This window comes from Haemorhous mexicanus, chromosome 5 (assembly GCF_027477595.1).
Source record: "Haemorhous mexicanus isolate bHaeMex1 chromosome 5, bHaeMex1.pri, whole genome shotgun sequence".
In the NCBI taxonomy this organism is placed as follows: domain Eukaryota; kingdom Metazoa; phylum Chordata; class Aves; order Passeriformes; family Fringillidae; genus Haemorhous; species Haemorhous mexicanus.
Genome location: NC_082345.1, coordinates 28127913 through 28152008, shown reverse-complemented (window position 1 = coordinate 28152008; position 24096 = coordinate 28127913). Strand labels below are relative to the sequence as shown.

General features: G+C 44.0%; 2 protein-coding genes across 4 annotated transcripts in view; one reads left to right on the top strand and one right to left on the bottom strand.

Moving 5' to 3' along the window:
- ATF7IP (activating transcription factor 7 interacting protein) overlaps positions 1–4141 on the top strand; it is a 79201-nt gene extending 75060 nt beyond the window's left edge. For all 3 annotated transcript variants that reach the window (XM_059846610.1, XM_059846609.1, XM_059846608.1), the window contains exons 14-15: positions 1375–1487; positions 2885–4141. In XM_059846610.1, coding sequence (XP_059702593.1) covers positions 1375–1487; positions 2885–3301 — 530 coding nt within the window. In that variant the 3' untranslated portion in view covers positions 3302–4141. The remainder of the gene's footprint in view (positions 1–1374; positions 1488–2884) is intronic.
- A 6842-nt stretch (positions 4142–10983) lies between these two features.
- Positions 10984–24096, bottom strand: part of PLBD1 (phospholipase B domain containing 1) — a 37937-nt gene continuing 24824 nt past the window's right edge. The window contains exons 7-11 of the mRNA XM_059846612.1: positions 18722–18922; positions 18465–18605; positions 14514–14699; positions 12729–12835; positions 10984–11235 (exon numbers count right to left, since the gene is read on the bottom strand). Of these exons, the coding sequence (XP_059702595.1) occupies positions 11068–11235; positions 12729–12835; positions 14514–14699; positions 18465–18605; positions 18722–18922 (803 nt within the window). The 3' untranslated portion in view covers positions 10984–11067. The remainder of the gene's footprint in view (positions 11236–12728; positions 12836–14513; positions 14700–18464; positions 18606–18721; positions 18923–24096) is intronic.

The following is a 24096-nucleotide window of genomic DNA, read 5'->3' as shown; positions in this document are numbered from 1 at the left end:
CAACAGCCTTTAGTGCCAGTAGCTGATGCTTCTTGAGTAAGAGTGCTGCTGCACTTTGTCTTTGAAAAATTGATTGTGAGAACCCATCCAAAGTGTTTTGCAAATTGCAGTTTTGTACTTCTGCCTCAAGTGAGTAGTATCCCTACCTAGAAGTGATGCTGTGTTTGTATCTTATATCTTATTAAGGCATTTCTGACCATCTTCAAATGGTTGTAGTTTCCTGAGACAGAACTACAGTCATATAAACCAGTGTATCTTACCAGGTTCTCATAGAGGAAAAATAGCCAGCTCAGGTGACAGTTTAAACCACAGGAGTTCACACAGCTTCATCAGCTTCTTAGAGAGACTCCAATAAGAAAAAAAGATATAAAGCACCTGCCCTGTGTTTAGCTTTATAATTAAAGCATTGAGATTTAGCACTCTGAGCTCCCTGCCTTGCACTCACAGATTACACAGACTTCTGACCCTCATTCCCTATGGATTGTAGCTTGATGTGTGTTTATCAAGAAAAGAAATTTCCATACAATAACTGTAGTTTCCTGATAATGTGTTGCTTTGTGAGCTTGTCTTCTGGAGTATAAGAATGCTTCAGTCTTACACAAGTGTAGAACTAGGGTATTGTAGAGATTGCCTCAAATCCTGTATTTCCAGACAGAAATGGAGGGATAACCTAGGCAATCCATAACAATGAGCAAAGGCTTTGAGTTCACAGAACATAAATGTTCAAACAGTGAATAGATGAAGTGTTACTTAAGATAATGAGATGTGGTATAAAATGAATGAAAACTTGGTAGCTTGCAAGAGTTTTGCCTATTATTTACAAGGCTGTAAAACTGTCTAGTTATTCCTGCCAGGCAGGTCAGTTTGCTTGGGAATGACTGAAATGGTGATGCCTGTGAGTAGTGTCCATCATGGAGTCTGTTCTGGGAGAGAGGACAGGCTTTTTGGTCAGTGACTTAGCTTTTTTGCTGTCAGTGTCATCCACAGCACAGCCTTCTGAGTGGTTAACATTGTGCTGCAGCAGCATTTCTCTTTTCCTTTCTGAATCCCAAAATTATGTAATTGTTCTTTTCATACTTAAGCTCCCTGTATCTCCCACGCTTTTCCTCCTCACCCCTTTCTTTCATGTTACAGAGTGCTAAAACAACATTCTGTCCCCTCTGCAAACACAAGCGCTCGCTCTCTCGCTTTTACTGCTTCAGGGGATGGGAGGTGATTTTGTTGTTACACAGAGCTTCATCAGTCTGCTGGCAGCTGGAGGAGTCTGTCTGAAATTTGGCTTCTTGCAGCTGAACCAAGGAGTTGGTCTTCCAATGTTCTGTTTAGCTGCCCGTGAGTATTGAATACTCAGAGTGTTCGTTGTGCTCCTGGCAGGTGTGACCGTGCGGATGCCTCAGACAACCTACGTGGTGAACAACGGGCTGGCCCTGGGCTCGGGAGCGCCTCAGCTCACGGTGCACCATCGACCGCCGCCGCAAGTGCACACTGTGAGTGGGGCTTCCCAACCACCTCATCCAATGTGCAGCCTTGTCTCTGCCCTGGGACTCAGGCTGCTGTTAGTGTGAGCTGCAGAGCAGTCAAATGCCTTGTTGACACTTCACAGTCAGTTCTGCGCATGGCACCACCCAGTCACCTACAGCAGCTCCTGCCCAGAATGGTAAAAGCTGTGCAATCTGTTAGCACACCACCTGGCCTTCTCCAAATTACCAGGACAACATACTGAAAATTAGTGTATGAGTTGTCTGCAGGTGACTCGTGGAGTCAAGCATACAGAAAAGCTGCCAGTAAAATGTTTTGTCATGGTTTGGCTATGAATTGGGTGGCCACTTTTTAGTACAGCTCTTTGCAAAACTGAGGTAGGGGAACAAGGTACAGACCAAATCTCCAAGGTTGCCAACTCCCAAACTCCAGAGGTTTTTAGTCAGTGTTGAGAGTGATCACTTCCGCATCACCTAAAACCCCTTTTGGTGAGAATTTGAGAATTTTCTCTGACACATTTAATTTCATTTCAGCTATGTTGCCTGTACACTCACTGTTGGGCAGTCATATTACTTACAGTGTCCTGAAATGGTAAATATATTGTCAGGAAGGTGGCTTACCATCCTTTCAGTCTAGACATAATCAACTCAATGCACTCTTCCATGATAAATAATGAGAATAAATGAAGCAAATATCACACAGAACACTTAAGATGCCAAAAACTACCCCAAATTCCAACCTGAAAGATCTCAGGCTTGAGGCATGGTAACCACATTCCTAAATTCATCTTAACTAATACAAATGAGAGACCTAGGACTGTTTTTGCAGTATAAAAAAGAAGTATCACTGGAAAGACACATTGTGCCCCCATTTCAAAATTTTACGGAAAGTGAGGCTGAGCTTTTGTGATCAATTTAAAGTGATAGAATCTATGTGGCATCATTACCCTGTCTTCCTTTTGTGACTGAATACCTGTCTGTAGAAGGGATGATGAGTTGTCAGCTTAATGCCCTGTCTGGAGTGTCAGGTAACGTGGGAACAGCAGCTCAAACATAGATTGGTTCAAAGTCATTGTGAACCTGCTTGCCCAGTCCTAGTAAAGTTCACAGTGTTGAGTTCATCCCCTCCTGGCTGGGAAGCAAAGAAGATACAGGGAAATTACTGTGGCAGTGATCATTTGCACAACTAGGGATGTAAAAATGACGTAAGAATTTATGGCATTCTTGCTCCCACCCCTTCTCATCATTTGCAGCTGCTGCCTTGCCTGTGCACACAGGACTGAGAGTTCTGACGGCTGGGTGATTGCAGGCTCATCTGCTTCCACTTACCCGGGGAATGATGAATTAAAGCCTCCTTCCATTGCTGTAGATTCTGACCTCTCCCTTATTGCTCTTGTGCTGCTTAGGAGGCACCACGCCCCATACATCCCGCTCCACTTCCAGAGGCACCACAGCCACCACGTCTGCCCCCCGAAGCTGCCAACACTTCCCCACCTCAAAAGCCACAGCTGAAGCTGGCCCGGGTACAGAGCCAGAATGGGATTGTGCTGTCGTGGAGCGTGATGGAGGTGGACCGGAGCTGTGCCACTGTGGACAGTTACCACCTGTATGCCTACCACGAGGACCCCAGTGCCACCATGGCCTCGCAGTGGAAGAAGATCGGGGAGGTGAAGGCGCTGCCGCTGCCCATGGCGTGCACTCTGACACAGTTCGTGTCTGGCAGCAAATACTACTTTGCAGTCCGGGCTAAGGATGTCTACGGACGCTTTGGACCCTTCTGTGACCCCCAGTCCACAGACGTGATCTCTTCCCAGAGCAGTTAAACTAGAGATCTTTGGACCCTTTAAACCTGTCCTGCTAGCAAGAATTACCCCAGATTTGGGAGGAGTTGATCCGATGCATGTAATTCACCTTGAAATCCACTCTGCAGGATTATTTTAGACAGTTGTGTGATACACTACATACACTCAGAACCAAAAGAAAAATAAAGTCTGACCTGCAGCAAGAGAGCCTGTTTTTTCTAAATAGTTCATGCCATTGGCCATTTGAAAATTTTGTTTTTCCTTCCGTGACAGGTGTTCCACCTAGATACCTACTATCCTTTATCCAAGAGCATCCTGAATGCCTGGGGTTCTGCTTCAGAGTGAAAACAGAATAGTAAATTGCAGTTTGCCTGAAGTAAAACATACACATCTGTAATGTCTATTGAGACACCAACACAAGGGCAAAAACAATCTGCCTCTTGCCCCCCCAGCATTCTGTGAGCAGACATGCCATGAAGGGTGATCCAAGGTCTCACTTATTGTAGTGGAGGCTTGAGTGGTCTGGTCTTACCTTACAAACTCTAGTAAGCTCTCTGAGGGGAGGGAAGGGAACTTGAGTCTGGCCAGGAACCCATGTAAATTTGGAGGTGGTGGAGAAAAAAAAAATAATCACCCCATAACCTCCTACCTCTTCTAAGTAAGAATGCTCCTCTATTTTCACTATCCTGCCCTACTCACCCTGGGAGCATTTCCAGATTCTGAAACTGGATTGTAAAGTCTCCATTCACACCTTGATAGTTCCAGCAATTTCTCTGTCCCTCCCCTCATACATCCAGCCCTATTTTTTAGATTTATTTTGTGCCTTAAAGAATAATTTCAGAAATAAAATGTAGCCAGATACCTTGTGGTGTTCTTTTATTTGCTTGGAGTTATTTTTCCTTTTACCCTTCTGGTCTTTTATCAGTGCTTCTCATTTCCAGGCCTGCAGTAGCTGCTATTTATGTAAAGCCAAGAAAGTGTAACATCTGCTGATTTTGAATTTGTTCTTATCTGCAATATCACTCAACCCTTTCCTTACTGTAAGTCCTGAATAGTTTTTGTCCTGTCAAGAATATGAACTAGACAGACATTATTTTCCACCAGAGTTTTTCCTGGTTCTTTTGGGAAAGCTGTGATTCAGCCAAAGAAGAAACCCCTGTGGTGCGGTGCCATGAAAGCTTCTGCCTGTTTGCACTCATTTGGATGCTCAGTGAGTACGAAAGGAGGAGCTGCTTCCCAGTGCGCTACTCTCTCCCATCACCTGCCTGCCTCTGCAGAAATCAGACGTAGCCAAGGGAGTTTTAGAAATTGTTTTAGACACTGGCTTAAACCTTGTGAGCGACTGCAAATGTTAATAGATGCTTTCATGATGCTTCTGAGCTGAGAAATTGGTGCATCTCCCCCAGCGTCATTGACATGTTAAACTTGCTTTTTGCAGAACAAAATTGTAACGCACCTGGACAAGGAAGTAGATGCAAGGGTTGAATTTTGGCAATTTTCAGTTGCATTCCTACCCAGTAGAACCAAACAGTGGGTTTAGAGGGGAAAGATTTTTTTTAATCCACTTCACCATATAGCAAAGCTGCAGACTGTGACATTTTTTCATTTCAGTGCTCTCTTTCTCAAAACCAACATGCTGAAGTGTGAAGCAAGATTGAAGTATCAGAAAAGTTAAATCCCCAAACCGGGCTGATGAAATATGCTAAGAGATTATGGGTTCTGTAGCTGTTGTTCCTTTGTTTAGAACCTTTACAATTAAAGAAATGACACTGTAGACCACTGTCTGATTTACTGCACTACTTCATGTAACTGGGAGTGTCACTTCTCTCAGGTGAGTTATACAAGGCTCTGTATGGCAACTTGCATTTAAAAGTTGACTTTGGCAAGCAAAAGTTCTGGCTAAATCCAAGCATCCTCACAGAAGGTTCACACTGTGGATGAACAATGTGTAACCTTTCCTTTGAACTGCAGTTGTCCCTGTATTTCTGGTGCTATTATCAAAAATTCCTTGAATTTTTCTGTGTTTAAGTAAATGTTCTGTTTGCTTATTTTAAGGAATAATTAATAATGCATTTAGTTTGTTTGTGGAAATAGACTAAATTATGATTCTTATAAAGACAGTTCTGTAATAGAGATTAGAACAGTTATTTCCAGTTGATGGCTGTCAAGTCCTTGGGCAATTTTTTGTTAATGTGTCTTTGAGGTGGTACCAAAGAGCCTTTGGCTATATCAGCAGTATGAAATTTTACAGTTTGAAAGTTGAAATAAACATGAGAATACAACCTAGAACTTCATTTATTTAGTTGTGATTCCAGCCCAAACTATAAGTGAGCTTTGTTATAGTTAGAGCTTCCATTTAGATATCCCTTGTTAGGTTTGCCTCATTTGGGATAGGCAGGGGGTGCAAGTCCTGCATTAGAGTATTTTCTTTCCTCCAGTGGAGGTATTAATAGGGATGGTGCATCATTCCATTTGGAGGTTTTGTGGGCTGCATCATTAGAGAAAGAAGACTCATACTTACTTACTAAAGATTCAGTTCTTCACTGAACTGACAGTAAAAACTGGCTTCTGTCTTACCAGATCCATTTCTGGTCTGTATGGCAGCAGCTGAGTTTTTGGCAGGATTTTGTGAGACACCTCTGTTGACCAAAGACATCACAGTTCTGGGGTAAATGATCACTTCCCTGTTGTTTCATCCCAGCAGGGCTGTTAAAGGTTGGATTTCAGTATCTTGAGCAAGTACTGGTGGAGAGGTGTGTGATAAAGCATGGCGTGACTTTGAGATGTCTGGTGTGGAGACCTCCAAGGGAGCTGGTCCTAAATCACTGATGCCCAAAGAGAAAACTATGCCAGTTTTGTGCAGTCACTGTCACTGTGGAGCAGATCTCTGCAGTGAGTTTGCTAACAAACACAAGTAGTGCTTAACTCCTTACCTCATGGCAGTTTTTCCCATGTAGTTGAATGGGTGATGGTTTTATTATCCTTTACCTCCCAGAATGATTAAAACTATTGAGAAGCTTTCTGCTAGCAACAATCAACCAGAAACAATTTGTTTCTTTATAGACTTTATTTGAAAGTATTACCAAAATATTTGGCAACGTTCAGTACAGGTCTGTTAATACTCTACTTCTAGACTTCTTTAATGAAAAGTATCAATCGCTGAAGCCTTCCAATAATCCACTTTTAAATACGTTAAAAATTTCTATATGGTTTTTAAGTGGAAGTGTTGAGTTTGGTTTCTTCTCTGCACTTAATGCAAAATTTTCCATCTTTCAATAGCTTGGTATAATGGTGTTCCTGACTCTGTGTCTGAATTTTGTGATTCTGTGTTTTGCTGCTGCCTCTGGGCACGTGACATTTCAGCAGCACTGCCTTGGACTGAGTTGCACGTATTTTAGCAAACACTGTAGCACTGACTACAGCTGTGTTTTCCATTCTCATTTACTTTCCGGTGTGTTTTAGGTTTGAATTGTTTTCTCTGTGTGTGATACAAGGGCATCTGGATGTCCAGGTTGAAAGTAATTTGAGTTAGTTCATCTACTTGGAGAGGAGCCCTGCTGTGGAGTGTTGATGGCAAAATGGCATTCTGCATTTCTCCTAGTCACAGCTTCTCTGGCCTGTTTTATTGCAGTATGGCTAAAAACTATTGGATACAAAAACATAAATGCTAGGAGGGGACAGACTGCAGCTGTGGCATCAGTACTGTCTCTGGTGACAGCTTCAGAAAACAAAAGGATGCAGATGTCTCAGCCTGTAATTATTTCCAGCTTCCCTATGCATTGATCTGACGTTGCTCCTCGGAATTGCCTGTGCTGCCCTTGGCCATCTTAGATCACTGAGCACAAGCACTGTGACACCCATTCCCAAGGTTTTAGCACAAGGCTGGAAACACTCATGGTGTTCTCCCTGTAAAATTAAGGGGTCTTACCCTGCTTCCTTTGAAAACAAAGGCAAAACCCCTCAGTCTTCACTGGGAAAACAACTCAGCTCAGTAGTAGGATCTGAACATCATTTTGTACTGTAACAAAAATAACCACTTCAGCTGTTCCTTGATGCTGTTAGTCTTAAATGTACAGTAAATAAAACCAATATTATATAAAGGGATGGGTCACATCTGTTCTGCTCCCAAGACAGCCATTCCCCAGGATGAGTATTGCATACACTGTACAAAATCAAGCTGTGATTCTGCCTTCTTACACACCCTCTGAGTATTCTCCTTTTGTCAAAAATATCTATGCAGATATTTTAAATAGAAGCTTGATATATTAAATATATATTTTTTAATTTGTTGATTTGGGTAGGGGTGGGCATTGTATGAAAACACTGGAGGGAGAAGAGATTAAATGACACTACGGCAGCCCTGCCATGCAAATCTATTCCCTTCCAAACACCTCTGAGAGGAGAAGGAAAAAATTAAGGATAGCTAGGAGAAAACAAATCAATGAATTTTCCTTTTCATCCTTTTTAAGTTAAAAAGGCATCTTTCTTTCTCATAGTCATGATGCAGGCTGAGCATTCTTTTCTTCTTTTATATACATATGCCTATATATATATGTATAGATATGTGTATATATACATATATATACACACACATATATATTTGTACTGCTGTCTTAAACTAATAGGGTGTAGCTGTAAATAAGATAGCTGAGTAGTAGTTGTTCAGGGATTCCTGTTCAGCTTTAATAATTTATTGGTTATCAGAAATCAAATGTGCAAAATTCTTTGTTGGAAAATTTCAAATCTGATTTCTTGTTTTGTTTTGCAGTTGGAATTGTAAATACAAAAGAAAAAAATGTAGGACTGATTTAATGTCCACTTTAAACTGGGCAGTTGCCAGCTTTCCCCATTTTTGTATGTACTGTAGATTAGTGTGTGTCTGTGTTAACTGTTAGTGGGGTCTGACAAGCCTGGAATTTATACTTTGAAATAAAACTACTGAGTTTTTAACATTTTGAGTCATCTGTGCTTAGTTCATGACACTGCAGGAGGCAACTCTCAAAAAAGAGCCCAAAGCCTGCTCCTCCTCTCCAGAGGTGTTGCCACCTTGCTCAACCAACACTGAGCAGCAATGCTTGGGCTCTTGGTCATTCCTAGGAAGTCAACTGCACGGTGCTGCCCTCACAGAAGCAAAAAACCAAAGCAATGCTGTAACCTCTGGGAAGTTGCCTTCCATGCATTTCTGCAAGGCATGGACAGAGAGACGAAATTGACCTGCACCCCAAAGTTGCCCCAGATGAATTCAGGAATGGAAATCCAGTTGCTGGTGCTGCTCTCCTTGCCCTCCAAGATGCCAGGTTTGACCTCCAAAGCAATGGTCATTCTTTCATCAAGAGGCTTTGGACAAAGTACTGGAGTTTTTCAGAGCACCCTTCAAGCATGAAGGCCCACTCACCTGGCCAGGAAGCAGCTGCTGTGCACAGCACAAAGTGCATCACTCAGGGATAATTAAACCAGGATTAATAAATAATAAATAAATAATTAATAAAAACATGTTTCAGTGCAGGCACCATGAAGGGCTCTGCCCCCCCACCCACCTGCTTCAGGGGTAGAAGCCAGGAACAGCACCATGACAGATGTTGTGCAACTCATTTGGGATCAATAAACAGCTGGACTAGAAGGCAGTCTGGGAAAATCTGCCTCTTGGACCCAACTCTGCTGGCAAATTGTAGAGAACTCAGAGTACTTAGAACACGGAGTTACCGACGTGCCGACCCTGCGTTAGTGCTGAGCCTGTATTTTGAGGGCATATAATTAATTTGTGATGCTAATAATTAGTTTCCATGCACTTACTAAAATTTGCTTCAAGTCACTGACCAGAAGATGATGGACTCCTGTGAAGTAATGCCTCAGCACAATCAGACTTGAAAGTCCTGAGTTTCTCAAACTGCCTATTTAAACTACAAGTATATGTACTGCACATGGTGCAGAACCTATGTTTTATCATCAAATACAGCATAACTACTCTGCTCAACCACTGCTTTAATTGTAGTTCCTGCTGAAGTAGAGCAAAGTGGGAGTGTGAGCGTGCAGAACACTCAATGTTTGCTGCAGAGTAGCTCTGGCACACACTCCATGATAGGTCTGGAAAGTGCTACAGCCCCAGAGCAAAGTCCATTTCTGCACACGAAACTGAAAAAACCCCAGCAGTCAGCTGAGAAGCAAATCTGAGCCAGCAGCACAGCACCAGGACACTGCCAAAGGAGTGCTGCTGGTTTCTCCCTGAAGTGCTGTGCAGCCTGACCTGGGCAGGCACTGGTAAGACCTTGCCCAGGTGTCTCCTGCCGTGACAGGCTGTGGCCCCTGTTAGAGCTGAGGCTGTGCAGGGTATGACCACTAGAACCAGAAGGGGCGAGTTTGCTACTGAACTTCAGAAAAGGGGGATGGTAAAGCATATGAAAGCTGGTGTTCAAGGTGACAATTTTGATGGTCCTGTTGAGAGGAGTAATTTCCTCTAGGCAGTGACTGAAGAGTATTTTTTCATTATGGCAAGAGAGATTAATCACTACCACCTCCCAGTTCCATCTCCCCACCAACTAAGTCCCTCTTCAGCCAGACCTGGAAACCTGAAGTTAAAAGAGTCAGAAGCCACAGGACTTGGAAAAACCTGAAAGCAGGGTATGGAAAAGGTGGCAACTTCTGCCACACATCCTCTGCTTAGAGCATACCTTCCTTTTTTTTATTCCAAGTGTCATCTGCAGGAGGAAATAAGATACTCAAAGAGACCTTTAAACTTCCTTTAGCTATCTGTCAGTTCTTTTGCATCTGCCTACAGGGCCATGCAATGCTATCAAAGCCTCCTCTGGTCACTGATGCAGCTATGCAGGGAAGAGGAGCTGGACCCAGCTGCTGTGGTCAGGACTGGCAGATCAGCCCTGGCTGGCCTGGCAACAAAGAAAGCACAAAGGACAGCACAGCAAGAGGAATGCAGTGGCCTTTAGCAGCACAACCAAAGGCAAAAAGTAGCCACAGTCACACGAATTGGAGTCCTAAGGCTCACAAGCTCCCATTGGTGTAAATACTTACTTACAGAAAGGCACTCTCAAAAGAAGAGCTCTGATTTCCCAAACTCTGGGTTGGAGCACAAAACAGGTCATACCTCAGGGTAGAAGGCTCAAGGTTGAGAGAAAGGCAGAGCTGCCATCTCCAGGCATATTGTAAGAGATCCATTGCATCACATTTCTGTCCCTGCAGCCTGGGGCAGAGGCATTTCCAAAGGATCAGGCCACTTCCCTTCACCATCTTTCCAAGCCTGACATTGCCAGCTGCTCTGGCCACACAAAGGAAGTCTTGACAGTGCCACTTGAAGTCACATCCTGTACATAACAGACTGATCTGCCACGGAGAACACACACTTGATGGGAAGCAACTTGCAACACACGACTCAGACAAAAGGCAGACATCAAGCCAGCATTGAGGTAAGGCCATCACGGCCCAAAGCAGCCACCTAGTTTGGCCCAGCTACTACCCAGAAACAGATCACTCTCACTGGTGGCATTGCTCCTCACTCCTGCTCTGGGAACAGCTGTGATGATGGCTCAGATCAACACAAAGCTTTGCCACCTCATCAATCCTAGTCAGAGAAAGGGCCACCCAAACAGCTCAGAAGAAAGGAACATGCTTTGGGCTGCAGAGAAGCAGCCAATATCAGTACCAAGTCCTTAGCAGGCAGGACGTGGGAAGGCAGGTATAAGGCACAGGGATGTGGACATCCAGGTCGATTTATTACACAAGAAATAAAATTTCCATTAAAAAAAAAAATCCGCTTGTGGATACTGTCGCTGGTTTTACAAGATGGGCCTCATGGTGACAAAACCGAAGTTGTATGACTCGGGCAGGCCCTGGTGCCGCGTGCGGTTGAAGCGTCTCCAGCTGAAGACCGGGAGACCGCCCTGCACCGGAGGGCCATTGATGGCGGAGGCTGTGAACGCTGCAGCCAGGCGGAAATCCGACACCTGGAACAAAGGACAGGAACCCGGGGCAAAAGGGCAGCGTGAGGCTTGACACATCCCCACCCCAGACAGCAGGAACAGCTCCGGGAGATTTGATTATAAGGTGAGGGAAGAGAGCAGAGGGAAATACGCACAGGCAGCAATTCCTCCCCTGCGCAGAGGCATCTCCAGTCACGCAGCAGCCAGTGCTGAAGGGCACCAGGAAACCACAATCCCACGCTTGCCCTTGCCAGGCTGAAAGAGCCAGAGCATCTGCCCTCAGGACAACCCTCCCTGATTTTATGGGGCTGCAGCAGGTGGATGAGGGGGTCTGCCCTAAGCTCTGCTGCATGTTGAGCACTTGGTCCATCCCCTGGGGCATGTCAGGGTAATTCGGGAATGGAGAAAGGCAGCAGAGTCAATATTGCTACCCAGGCTCTGCCCTGCTCCTTCACTGTCTCCAAAGAGGTCCCAAGCCTGCTCCATCTTTCCAAACTCAGACACTAAATGTGTCAAGTAGGGTTTATAACTAGAACAGGCTTGGCCTGTGCTCTGGGTTATTTCTTTCAATGCCCCTTTTAGGCCCCCCATTCCACCTCCAGCCCAGCTCATTCCCCTTGCCTAACTGTGCTGAGGCACTGTAGCATGCATTGACCACTCCCTTACCAGACCCCTCTACAAAGCCATTTTCTGCATTCCTCTTGTATTAACCAGCACTGGGAGTCTCCCACTACTGTCCACTGCAACACACAGCTGACTTGACACAGTACTGGGGACACCAAAATAGCCTCCCCAGTTGCATCTTAGCAACCAAACTCAATCCAGAAATGCAGCAGGCTGGACCCCACAGGATAAAACACTGTGCAACTTTTCAGCACAGCTGCGTACTTGGGCATTGCTCTTCAGGGTGAAAATATCATATAACCTGCCTAAAAGAAATGCTGTATTTTCCAGGACAGTGAGTCTAAGGATTTTCCCACACAGCCCTAAAATGCAAAGTGATCTTCACCAAACTTTTCAAAAAGCAGTTTTGCAGAGAGGTGGAGCCCCAGAGCAGGGTGGCTTACTAGTGAGCCAGGCTTTTGTAAATGTAAACCTAAAGTGAGACTGCAACCCCTTTCCTGTGGGCTCTGGGAGGCACCCACAGAGTCCTAATGAACAGCAGGCTGAAGTTGTACAACAGTCTCCTTCCCTGAGTGAGCTGAAGACTCATTTCCTGCGGTAAGGCTTTGGGGTTTAACCCCTGAACACCACAAGCTCCCATGGATGTAGCTGTTTCATACACCTCCCCCTGTATCCTGTAACACTATGTCAGGACTGTTGTCAGGGACAGGAAATGAGGCTCTGCAGAGAATTCCCATCGGAGGAGGTGCCCAAGCACTGGGACAGCATGAAAAGAGGGAACAGACATGCCTGGCCATGCTTGGCCTGGTACAGGGAAGCAGGCTACAGGTCTGACAGGAGCACAAACAGGCTGCAGCCAACATTCAGCAGATACTGAAATTGAGGTAATTTACCTTGGAGTCATAGCAGCCTGCAGGCACTGGTAAAGAAGGATTCAGGTCTTCCCGGCAGCAAATGGTGTTGCAAGGATTGTGTTCAGCATAAGGATCATGCTGATAGTCTGGGGTGAAATGTGGTGGGAAGAGCAGAAGAAAAGAAAAAAAGTTAGCCCCCTCAAAAAAAGCTGATGCCAAGTACTGGAGCCACTAAAAACTGGGTAACTGCACTCTGTCACATTGTTTTTGTGCTTCTCCCTAGGTACCAGCTACAGGTCAGCACTCAACACAGGACATTAAGTAGACAAGCTCCTAATGCAAGACCATACAGCTACTTCTGCATCCCAGGGGCACCACTGCCAACCTCTAACCACAAATATCTGCAATTCCACCTGATGAAATTCCACATGACAGAAGGTTGTAGAAACTTTGTCAGGAGAGAAAAGCAGAAGAGAAAGGGAAGTGGCAGGTTTGGGGGGGGGGGAGGGGGCAGGAGAGGGGGAAATGCAGCAATGAGAACCTTTGTTTTCCTGTTCTGGATTAAAATAAGTGTAAAGAAGCAAAACCTTTGAACACCCACTGCAGTAACTGCAAGCCAGGAGGGGAAGGTGGTGAGCTCAGCGTCTACAAGCATGCTGCTACTCACAGCCCAGACAGGAATGACACCCCACCCTGGGAGAGGCCTCCCAAACCTCAAGTCCAGTAATCAGCAAGCTCCCTATAATTGGGAATAAAAATAAAGCATCTAAAGCTATCAGTACTTTGAGATGGGCTTAGCCAGAAGTTAATTAAACTGGATTTAATCCAGTTAAGGAGAGCCCTGTCAGGAAAAAACAGAGCATTACCTACTGTCCTGGTTCAACCCCTGCTGCCAACTAAGTACCACACAACCACTCACCCACATGCCCCCAAGCCCCACCCCTCATGGGATGGAGAGAAGAATTGGAAAAAGGTAAAAACCATAGCTTGAGATAACAACAATTTCAATAACTGAATTGTTAATAATAAAAATTAAAAAGGAGAGGGGAGGGCAAGAGGAAAAACCCTTAAAGAAACAAGTGATTAACAATACAATTGCCCACCACCTGCTGACCAATGCAATGCCCATCCCTGAGCACGGATCAGCCCCTTCCAGCCAATTCCCACAGTTTACACAATAAGCATGAGGTTCAAGGATATGGAATATCCTTTTGGCCACTTCAGGTCAGATGTCTTGGCCTTGCTCTGCCAGCTTCTTGTGCACCTGCTTGATGGCAGAGCATGGGACACTGAAAAGTCCTTGATTGATCAGCAACTAAAACACCTGAGTTTAAGTAATATTTAAACAATCAACATTATTCTCATACTAAATCCAAAACACAGTACTGTATTAACCACTATGAAAATTAACTCTATCCCACCTGCAAAAGACCATTTGCCTGAACATGGAAAAAGACCTTAAGTTTTACACTAAATTCTCTTGTCTGATCACATCTAACTGTTGCTTAGGGTTTAAGGCTTTCAAGACTGACAGGCTGTAGATGTATTAGGTGATAGCAGTCCATGAGGTCTCTTGGAGTCAGAAGCTTTCTGGAAAAGTCAAATAACAAGCCCAAGGGGCCTTGCTCTTGTTAGAGCAACTTTATCCCAGTTTCCTACCTCCAAAGTAAGCTTGTGTTACCTTTTTGCCTTGTGTGTATTCTGCATTTAGGACAATATAACTGATCTGTATGTGAGGCTCGCTGCAGCTTCCCACTATAATCCAAGAAATAAAAGTAATTCTGCTTATTAAGATCAGCTCCACAGCACTCAAACATGTCTTACTGTTGTATCTCATGATGTACTTCATGCTTTCCAAGTTGGTCACCTTGCCCTGGTCTCGACGGAAGATTTTGGCTCTTGGAGCAAGCTCATAAGAGAAATCCATGCCGTACTTGACAACGTATGATGCATACCCACTGAGATTGTAAATCTTTTCATGGAAAGGGATATTGTATGAAGGCCAGTAACCTGCCAGAGACAAACCCCAATCTGTTAATCATTTGGAAAAGCTGGATGTTCTTGCTTGTCTCAGAAAAGAAAAGAAGTAATTTTCCATGTTGCGTTGCCTCAGCAGCCTGTCGAGGAACAACACAGAAAACTGGTTTGAACACAATAAGGCAACAGCCACTGGCATGACCAGGGCTGACTCCCAGTGTAACACCACTGGAGACTGCGTACCCAGGCAACCCGCCCCCAGACTTCCAGCCTCAGGACTCATCCTGCAAAACAGCTGACATCAGACTTGCAGGAGCCTGAACATGCAGCATGGCCACAGCCCTCTGGCAGAGGTTTCCCTGCTGAACCTTAAATGACTGCAAAATCATTTACCTCCACCCAACTTCACAGTGAATGGCCTGAAGTCATTCTGGTTTTGCCCCCTTCCCATCTCACCAAAGCAGAACAACACACCATGCTGAGATTGTCCAGTCAGGGAGGGACTGACACACACAAACACAAGGAGACCACAGGGCTACTTGGAGCAAACAGAAGGCAGGCCAGCACACACACACTTTGTGCAGTGGGGGTTGCACACAGCCATAAAGAAAGATGGGGATTGCTGCACATTTTGCCAATAGCTGCCTTTGAAGGTTAAGAAGTGATCAGCAGAGCAGAGCCTTGATCTAACTTTTCCAAAAGCAATCCTGCACAAAACTGCCTGAAAGAAGACCACTGTGCAAAGCTCTTGTAAAGAACCAGGAGACCTTCCAGGTCAGAATCTGGGTACAGGAAGTCCAAGAATATATAAGAATACATAACCATACCTTAACATTTAATTTTTTCTATTTTTAAGCAACAAGTATATAACATGAGCTAGGCCCAAGAGTAGCACACTTTCAAGTTGTCTCCAAAGCACTAACATTCCCTGTTCATTCTCAAATCACACACATCAGGATTTGGCTTAAAGATTTACCATCTAGGCACTGGTAAATGCAGGCCTCCACATATTAAGATCAGCTCAGCACAGTGTGAGGAGTCTGGTGTAAGATGCTCAAGAAAATCAACTGGAATTCACTGGGAGCAATACACACAAATACAAAACAAACTTCCTGAGGGATATGCAGACGGCATAAGCAGTGGAGCACTGTCTGAGTGGAGGCTCACCAGCTTGGGTCCTGCCTAGGATAGGGAAGACAGGGTATTCCTGTCTGCTGGCATTTGCTTACGTGACCTAGAGCCTACCTGAAGGAAAGCTGTGTACAGGCTGTGTTGTAATACAGGTGTCCTGCAGAAATGAGCAACTTGCCAGCCTGTAACGACGCAGGCCGGAGGACACGGATACATCAGCTTCCAAACCAGTAAGGTTTAGCTGTGATTCAAAAAGGTGCTGTTGTCTCACATGAGCGCAGTGTGTACAGATGACCCCTTTCTCCCAGCTGGAAAAACTAGTTAAAATTGCTAAAACAGAGGAAGCTATTAAAGTTTTCCTCCAGCAAGAGCTCTTCTGTGTCTCAGGCTCAGCAAGACTGCAAATCCCATGCAAAGAGTGCAGCAGTCAACCTAAGCCAGGCTTTACCCAAGGGCTGCTATAGTCAGTGAAACCTGGCAGGGTGCACAGTGACAAAAAACAAGTCAAGAGAGACTGTGAAGTTGAAAGGAAGGGATGACATGAAGGCAGCAAAAAATCCCTGAATCAAAATGCTTTCCTCCTCTGCACTTAGAGAGCAAAAGGTATCAGCAATATGGAGACACAGAGCAATAAGAATATTGCACATATGGTGGAAGACTCTCAGATCCCAGGCTTTGCTCTGATGTGTTGCTTTTGATATATTACTCATTTGTCGTCAAGAAACATGAACTGCAGCCTATTTGGGTGACCTATTCCTTCACCTGAGACAGTGCTGCCCTCCCTCACCTCCTCTAAAGGATTTCTGAGCTTTCTTTGTCAATATACAGAAAGCACCCAGACATCTTAGCCTGGAAAGGGCAATGTAAGAGATTCCTGGTATTGAGAACTCATCTGCACTGCCCTACAAAAACTACAGAAGCCATAAAGAAAAAAACCCTTCCATTTTCAAGCCTGCATAAGGAAATGCTTCATTTTTCCTCAGTATAAGGTTTACTACAGCAATACCTGCTTTTGTTCACCTGAGATTACAATTCTCATTCTCTGCTGTGTCTAGGTTTATACTTCAAAGAGACTTAAAAAGCAGATGCTGGTGGCAAACTCACTCTCACCAAACTAGCATGCCCAAAGTGCATTATCTTGGGACACCTGCTACATGGCAATGATGGAGCTTGCCAGGGTCAGCTATTCTACAAAGATTTTAAGCCAGCATTGCTCTTGAGAAAGATAAACCTCCTTCACCTGAGCTGCTCCAACCACCTAGGAACAGGGCAGGGGCCTTGATGGGACTTGTCTGGTGTCCTGCATGGCATGGAGGAGTTCAGATCTGCTGCTTACATCAGCTGAGGTCTCAAACACTGCACTTTGGAGGGCTTAGCTCACCCTGTGTGTTGAAGGCTGTCCTCCTAATGTTTAAACTCCCAGAGACTGACTACTCTGTTATCCAGTATGCACAAGATACACTTAGATATCTGGGAAAAGACATACTGTAGGTATGAAGTAATGTGTAACCTCTAAAACATGCTGCCACCTTTGAGAATAGAGCAGCTACATCTCAGAGGGAAGAAGTGGTCACTGTGTGCCCAAGCCCAGGAGCTGGGCTCAGTCCTACAGAGAATGCCCCACAGCTGCTCCAAAATCATTGCTGAAAAGGAACTCAAGGTACCTGCCAAGCCTGGCCTCTCTGCACAGGTATAGCACTGCCATGCTGGGGCTGCAATGCTTCCAGTGCCAGAGCTAGAGGGTCTCTATCAGCTTCTTTGTCTGCATCCCACGCACAACACAGCATTGAGAAGCCCAAGGCAAAGGAAGCCAAAAGAGACTGACAATGTGGCAATGCCTGGAATAAGCCAGAACTTTCCAAGAAGCTAGACACAAGGAAAAATTTCAAAGACAACCAACCCCAGCTGCTAACATAAACAAGTTTCCCATCATTTTGATATGAGCAATTCATCAATTTATCCCCTCAGCATGTGATCAGGGGAAGGAGCACAAAGCACCAGACACACTTAAGGCTCAGGCTTTTTTGTTGATGATCTAAGTGTCTAGCAAACACTTGCGAATTAAACCTGACAGTGAGCGTTCTGCTTGACCAAGATATTTGTTTGTTTTCCATCAAGTTCTTGCTAGTCTTGCTAGGGAATTAAAGAACCTTTTAAAAAGCAAATATTTATCATAAAACAGAGATCCAGAGAAGTTCAGGACATGAATTTAACCTAGAACTTCTTTGGTATTCAAAATTTCATCTTCTTGCAGGGTGAACCACTCAACAATCACTTCGAGTAGCCCACAGCATCACAGTTATTTAGTACTGCCCCAAACAGATCTCACGTTTTCCCTCATTGGTCTCTACAACAGGGCAAAATAGTACCAGAAAAAAGACAAGGATGCAGATAAGCAAAGAGACAAAGTCTATTTTCCCTCCTCTGCTTCTAGGAGACACAGATGGTCACTGCATTGCTGCCACAGCATTCCAGATAAATGAACACATTGCAATTGACCCAGATACAGAGGGATGCTCACACAAAGCTGAGGGTTGCTCACACAAGGCTTCCTTACTTTAAACTCGGGACTAGTGTTCAACAAACCCTCCTCTGTACAAAACACAATTCTCAGCTGACATAAAGAGATGCTTTTCCTAAGCCAGTAACTACTGTAGGAGCTATTACCTTTCCGGAGAACATTTGTTTGATCAGAATACTCCACAAGGGTTGGGATCTGCTCAACAATGTACAATGCACCATCGTCAAGGCTCCTCTGCAGCTTGACCTTCTTCAGGTCTAGAACCATGTACTGATTGTTGTAGGTTCCTGGGTATGAGAAGAGAGAGAGTTACATGTCCTGCCAAGGGAAGGAAACAAGCACAAGAGGTAGAGGGAACACATCTTTTTTCCTAAGATACATATGAAGGTGCATATGTACTTACCAGAGTTGCACTTCGAGAAGGTCTCTGCCCAAGTTTCGCCATCATTTGCCATCATGTTGGCAATGCGGACCCTCTGCCAAGCTAGCAAGGATTCAGGCACCACTTGCTTAATGAGGGTTTCATTGAAAACACTGTTGGTAGTCTGCAACATTACCAAGCCACTGCCCAGTATGTAAAAGTCATCCAGGGACACCAAAAAGCCTGAAACAGCAATAACACAAAACTGGTTATCTTTGTGAACCTTTGATATACTGATAAAACAAAACAGAGATAAGTCATGAGGATATGGATGAGTCCATGCATGTGTGTGGGTGAACTCACACTGTACAAAGATTAAAGATGAGGTAGTAACTTCTGCAAGGACTTTGGGCCCACCTGTCAGCACAGTTTGAAATGAGAAGCTGTCACGCTTTCAAGACACCTAATTCTTTGTCTAAAGCATTTGCTGTGTTCCTATGCCGAGCCTGGAAGCTTCTCCATAAGTCAACCTATGTCTTATGCTAAGGATTACATACCCTAAATGCCTGTCAAGTGTTTGTTTCTAACAAAGAAGTGAACTAAAAAAATATAAAAATTCAACAATGAAAACCAAAGCAAAGTACAAACTCCACAAAAACACTTTCATCAACTAGTATCAGTTTTAGATTTTTACTCTATAAAGACAACATAATTTAATTAATCTGAATTAATCCCCTTAATTAACTCCTTCTGTATTAAATCAAGCAGAAAAATCTTCCTTCTAGTTTAATCTTTTCCTGTCTAAAGTATCTTAAAAGCATCTCCAAGACACAAGCATCTCTTAAATCATAAACCACATCCTGTATATGAGAAGTTCTACCTATTCCTCTTCCTGACATGTTGTCATAGGGGTTTTTTATGCCTGCCAGCTCTGCAAAGTCAATACAGTGATGGATCTGAGGGCAGGATTCCCTTCCAGGTTACATGCCAACAGAAGTGCTAGGTCCAGTTGCAAACCCTTTGCCAGGAGGTGGCATACAGAGCTGCAAAGGTCAGCCATATGCCTTGGATAGTATGGGGACTACTTGTACAGCAGAAATAACTTGGCCCTTAAATAACTTTACTCAGGAGATACGTGGCTGCCAGGCTGGGGAAGAAAGGTTGTTAACCGAGCTGGTCATGGGGAAGTCATACAGAACCTAAACTCTTGTTAAGAAGTTTTTGATAGTATCAGTCTTCAAAGAGTACAAAATCTAAAATGCTGTGTTACACCTTAATAGTTGAGCTCCTCTATGAAATCTCCCACAGCAAATTTTATTAACACAATCTGCAAAGGTCACCAACCTACAACAGCAAGAAAGACAACCCAGCTCTACCTCCTATTCCTGGGCTTTTATCAAAAGGCAGACCACCTTCAAGCAAAAGTAATATTTAAGGGCTCTAGTTCAGCAAAATTTCTTTAAAGAAGTAAGTTCTCAAATTAGAACAGATCCAGGAAAATACACTGTGTGGACATCCATTCTCTAAAAAAATATCAGTATAGAATAGACTGAGCACCCTGGCATCTGGTTTTACTCATGGGGAGAGAGGCAATACATTATATACATTATCAGCAGAGATCTCCCTCAAATAAGTAAGGACAAGAGAAACATCCTAAACTTGGCTCTGCCAGTCTATTTTACACAAGGACTTGGGATACTCTAGCAATAATCTGCTGCATAACAAGTCAAGTGGTGCTTGCCCAAACACAGGCAATAATTGAAATTGTTGAAACAATTGTGATGTGAATTGAGCATCAATTCCTGTGGGTGACAATGCCAAGTGTCCTACTTCAAAACAAACCAAGTAATTTCTCTCTTCAATTTCAATCAACAGCTGAGATAGAACAGAAAACCTTGACTCAAAACAAGTGCTAACACAAGGAATGATGCTGAATTAACTGAAGGTTGGACTTTGTAATTCAAATAAACTGCAAAGCTCAGCTAAGTTGAAAAGAAGGGGATTTCCTTCTGGGCCTTAGTATTTACCAAGTTTTATCCTGCAATGTTTTATAACACAACATGCCCTCCATGATACACCATTACTAATTTAATAATTCCAAGATGGCATTTTGATTTAAGGCATAGGCAACTCTGAAACAAATGGAAGCTAAAACACAAGCAACAAGTTATCCATGGTAAAGACATCCAGAAAAATAAAACCTAGTAGAGAAGTCTAGAGATAACACCAGATGTTTGATGTCCCCTTGAGCCATTCTTCTAAGTGTGTATGAGAATCTGTTGTAATAGAAGGTGTTATCTCACTGTACACTTCTTCTATGTTTTTCCTGTAAAACCATCTCTGCAAACCCACCTCCCATTTTTGTTAGGAACACTCAGTCAAATTTGTTTTGTTTTATTGGTTTTTTGGGGTTTTTTAAATCCCTCTCTCCAGTGAACCTGACAACTCTACAGAGAAACAAGCAGAAGTACTTCTGATTGCGTTTTCTGGATCTGATCCATTTAGATTCAATTTCCAAACGCCACTGGAAAACGGAAGTTTCCAGAACATGGGGTTTCACTCACCATGACATTAATCAGCCAAGCAAAGTAAAGCATTTTTTGCAATCTGAGCCACAGTGTTTTCCAGAAAGTCAGCACATCAAAGAGCATGTGGGTGGCAGCACATTCTGGGGTACTATTGTTCTGAAAGAGGTAGACTGCTGCTTTCTGAACCAGACAGCATCAGCTTTTTTGGTGCTTTAAAAGGTCACTGTGCTCTTTCAAGTGCAGCAAGGGTCAGCTTTACAGGTTGGAAGTCAAAGCTATGAGGTCTAGCCCACCTCTCAGGGATGGGAGTAGCTCCTGGCTGAGATGCCCAATGTGTATAAACACATTTGAATATTGGAAAATAAAGGTATTCTAAGGATTAGCAGAGAATCAGCAGCTGCTTCTCATGTCAAAACTGAACCCATCAGCTGCCTCCCTTGCACATCTCTCCTAGGCACTAAGAAATAGCACATACCACACTCTGGTCTAATCTCCAACGTTCACGAGACACTTTCCTTTGCTTCCCTCCAAGTTTTAAAGAGATGCTGGAGGAAGCAGGGAAGCAGGAAACGGTCTGGCAATACCTCATGAGCAAGGTATTCCTGAGAACAATGGCTAGACCTTTTCCATGGTTTGTTCCTCCCAGCTCTTCCTCAAACTGTGGGGAAGGATTATGCTGCATTAACACCAGATTACTTCAAAGCAAGGGACACAAACTACCTCTCTCTCCTGCTTTAGCAGGGATGGATGGATGGATGGATGGATGGATGGATGGATGGATGGATGGATGGATGGATGGATGGATGGATGGATGGATGGATGTGTATATGACATGTGTAGTCACCCATCAATACAACCTATGGCATCTTACTCCCACATCACCACCTAGCTCAACCCAGAAGGATCCCAATAACAGACCAGAGGAGAAAAGGTGGAAGTCTTCAACTGTTCTTCTTCAGCTGTTTTGTTTAAGCTGCTAAAATCAAACTAACATACTTTAAAAGACCGTGGCTCAGCACAGAGAAGGTAGTTCACTATCCAAACCAGAGTGTTAGTCAAAATGGTACATTCCTGTTCTTAAATGGAGTTCAAAAGAGCTCCATCCAAATGGATGGAAATCCTGGAAGCTGCAACCCCTCTGCTATTCAAAGAAAATCCTAAATTTTACCAGTTAGTTTGGCTCATTTCTCTGAATGCCTCAGTGGGCAGTGTAGAGAATTGATTGGAGGTGGGGAGGGAAAGGGGCACAGAGAGAGGAGAGATGCAGGTTTCATCTGATCCACCGCTAGGTATGTGGCACAAAACATAGAACCTATCTTGTCTCTATCATCACTTCCTTACTCCCTCAAATGAGCACAGCTTCATTCAGCATTTGTGAGGAACAGTAACATTCTCTGCATAATTCCAGTTCTCTCTGCTATGCATTGATTCACAAGCCACAGGAAGTACTCATGTCCAGAGCTTGAAGAAGACAATAAAGCTCAAGCTTTCTGTTCAGAGACATTCCTCCTTTCCAAAGGTTCACAGAACTGTCCTACATGCAGCCCTGCAGACAAAGACTATGAGCAGAATTCAAGTGAGAATTAAGGTGAGTTAGTGTGGAAATGAGCAGCAAGTAAAGAAATCATTCTGCAAAAACAGAGATTACAACTCCCAATAATTCCCACTTGACTGTGCCTCTGCAGTACTACTGCTGCTCTGAAGGGGAGAAAGCAGCAGAGAAGATATGCTGTTAACAATGGACATTTGAACTTGGTGGCAGAACACTGATAACTGCTGGGGAAGCTGGGATGGTCTCTAACTCCTGCCTGTCCTCCTACCTGCTCACTCACAACATGAGCAAAGAAGTGCAAGGCCCTCCAGCCCTCCACAATGCACACTCTAACACAAATCATGGGTAGTCAATAGCCTCAGAACTTCTAAACTGAGTCACAGCAAATACTAATTTTTGCAATCTAGTAGCCTGTCTTTTGAAATTCAGTAAATAAAGAAATAATATGGATAATTTTACTCTGTGACCCCAGGAGAAATCACGGATTTGGCATATCCCTTCTCAGAAGACAAATGACCCCTTAACATTTTCTGACACACCTTTTGGACAGCAGCATAGTTTTATTTTATATCCTATCTTACTGGATGACAACAGTCTTTGAATAACTCAGTTAAGTGTCACTGAAGACCTAGAAGGGCACCTGCCTTTTAGTGCTCTCTGTTTCCTCCAGAAGTTAATAGTTCTATGTCCATAGGATTATGTTACTGTTCAGGAGAGATTACTAGGTTGGCCTTTCTTACTGGTTCTTATGTCTATCAGAACAGAGACTAAAAGCAGGAACATTTATGCAAGGAGACATTACAATTGTCAGGTTGAACCATGGCCAGGAACTGCAGATTCCAGAGTCAGATGCTCTGAAAATATCTCCCATCATAACATGGAGCAGAGGAATTTGGCAGTTGCCTCCTTCCTACGTGATGTCCCTGGAGCATTACTAGGCCAGTGCTTACTCATGCCATGGAAAACTGCAAGTCTGTGAACTACACCCATAGCTAATGCAATTTGCTGCAGTCAATGGCCCATGCTTGTCTAGTGCTTGTGATAGCACCCTGTAATCAGTGAGCACCCTCTGCACACCACAGACCTCTCAAACTTCACTGTAGCCATGGGAACCATGCTTTGCAACAGTTCTCACTCATTTTGTTGGTAAAAGTACACCTTCCCACGTCACTATGTCAGAGCTCACATGGCAATAGGAGGCTTTAAAATAAGCCACATCTGCAGACATCAGCATTCTCAGGGAAGCACACTGGGATTTTGTATACCAATGAACAGACACAAATAATTTCAGCAAAGCAGTAGCTGATTTTCAGGTATCCTGCCACACACTATGCTTT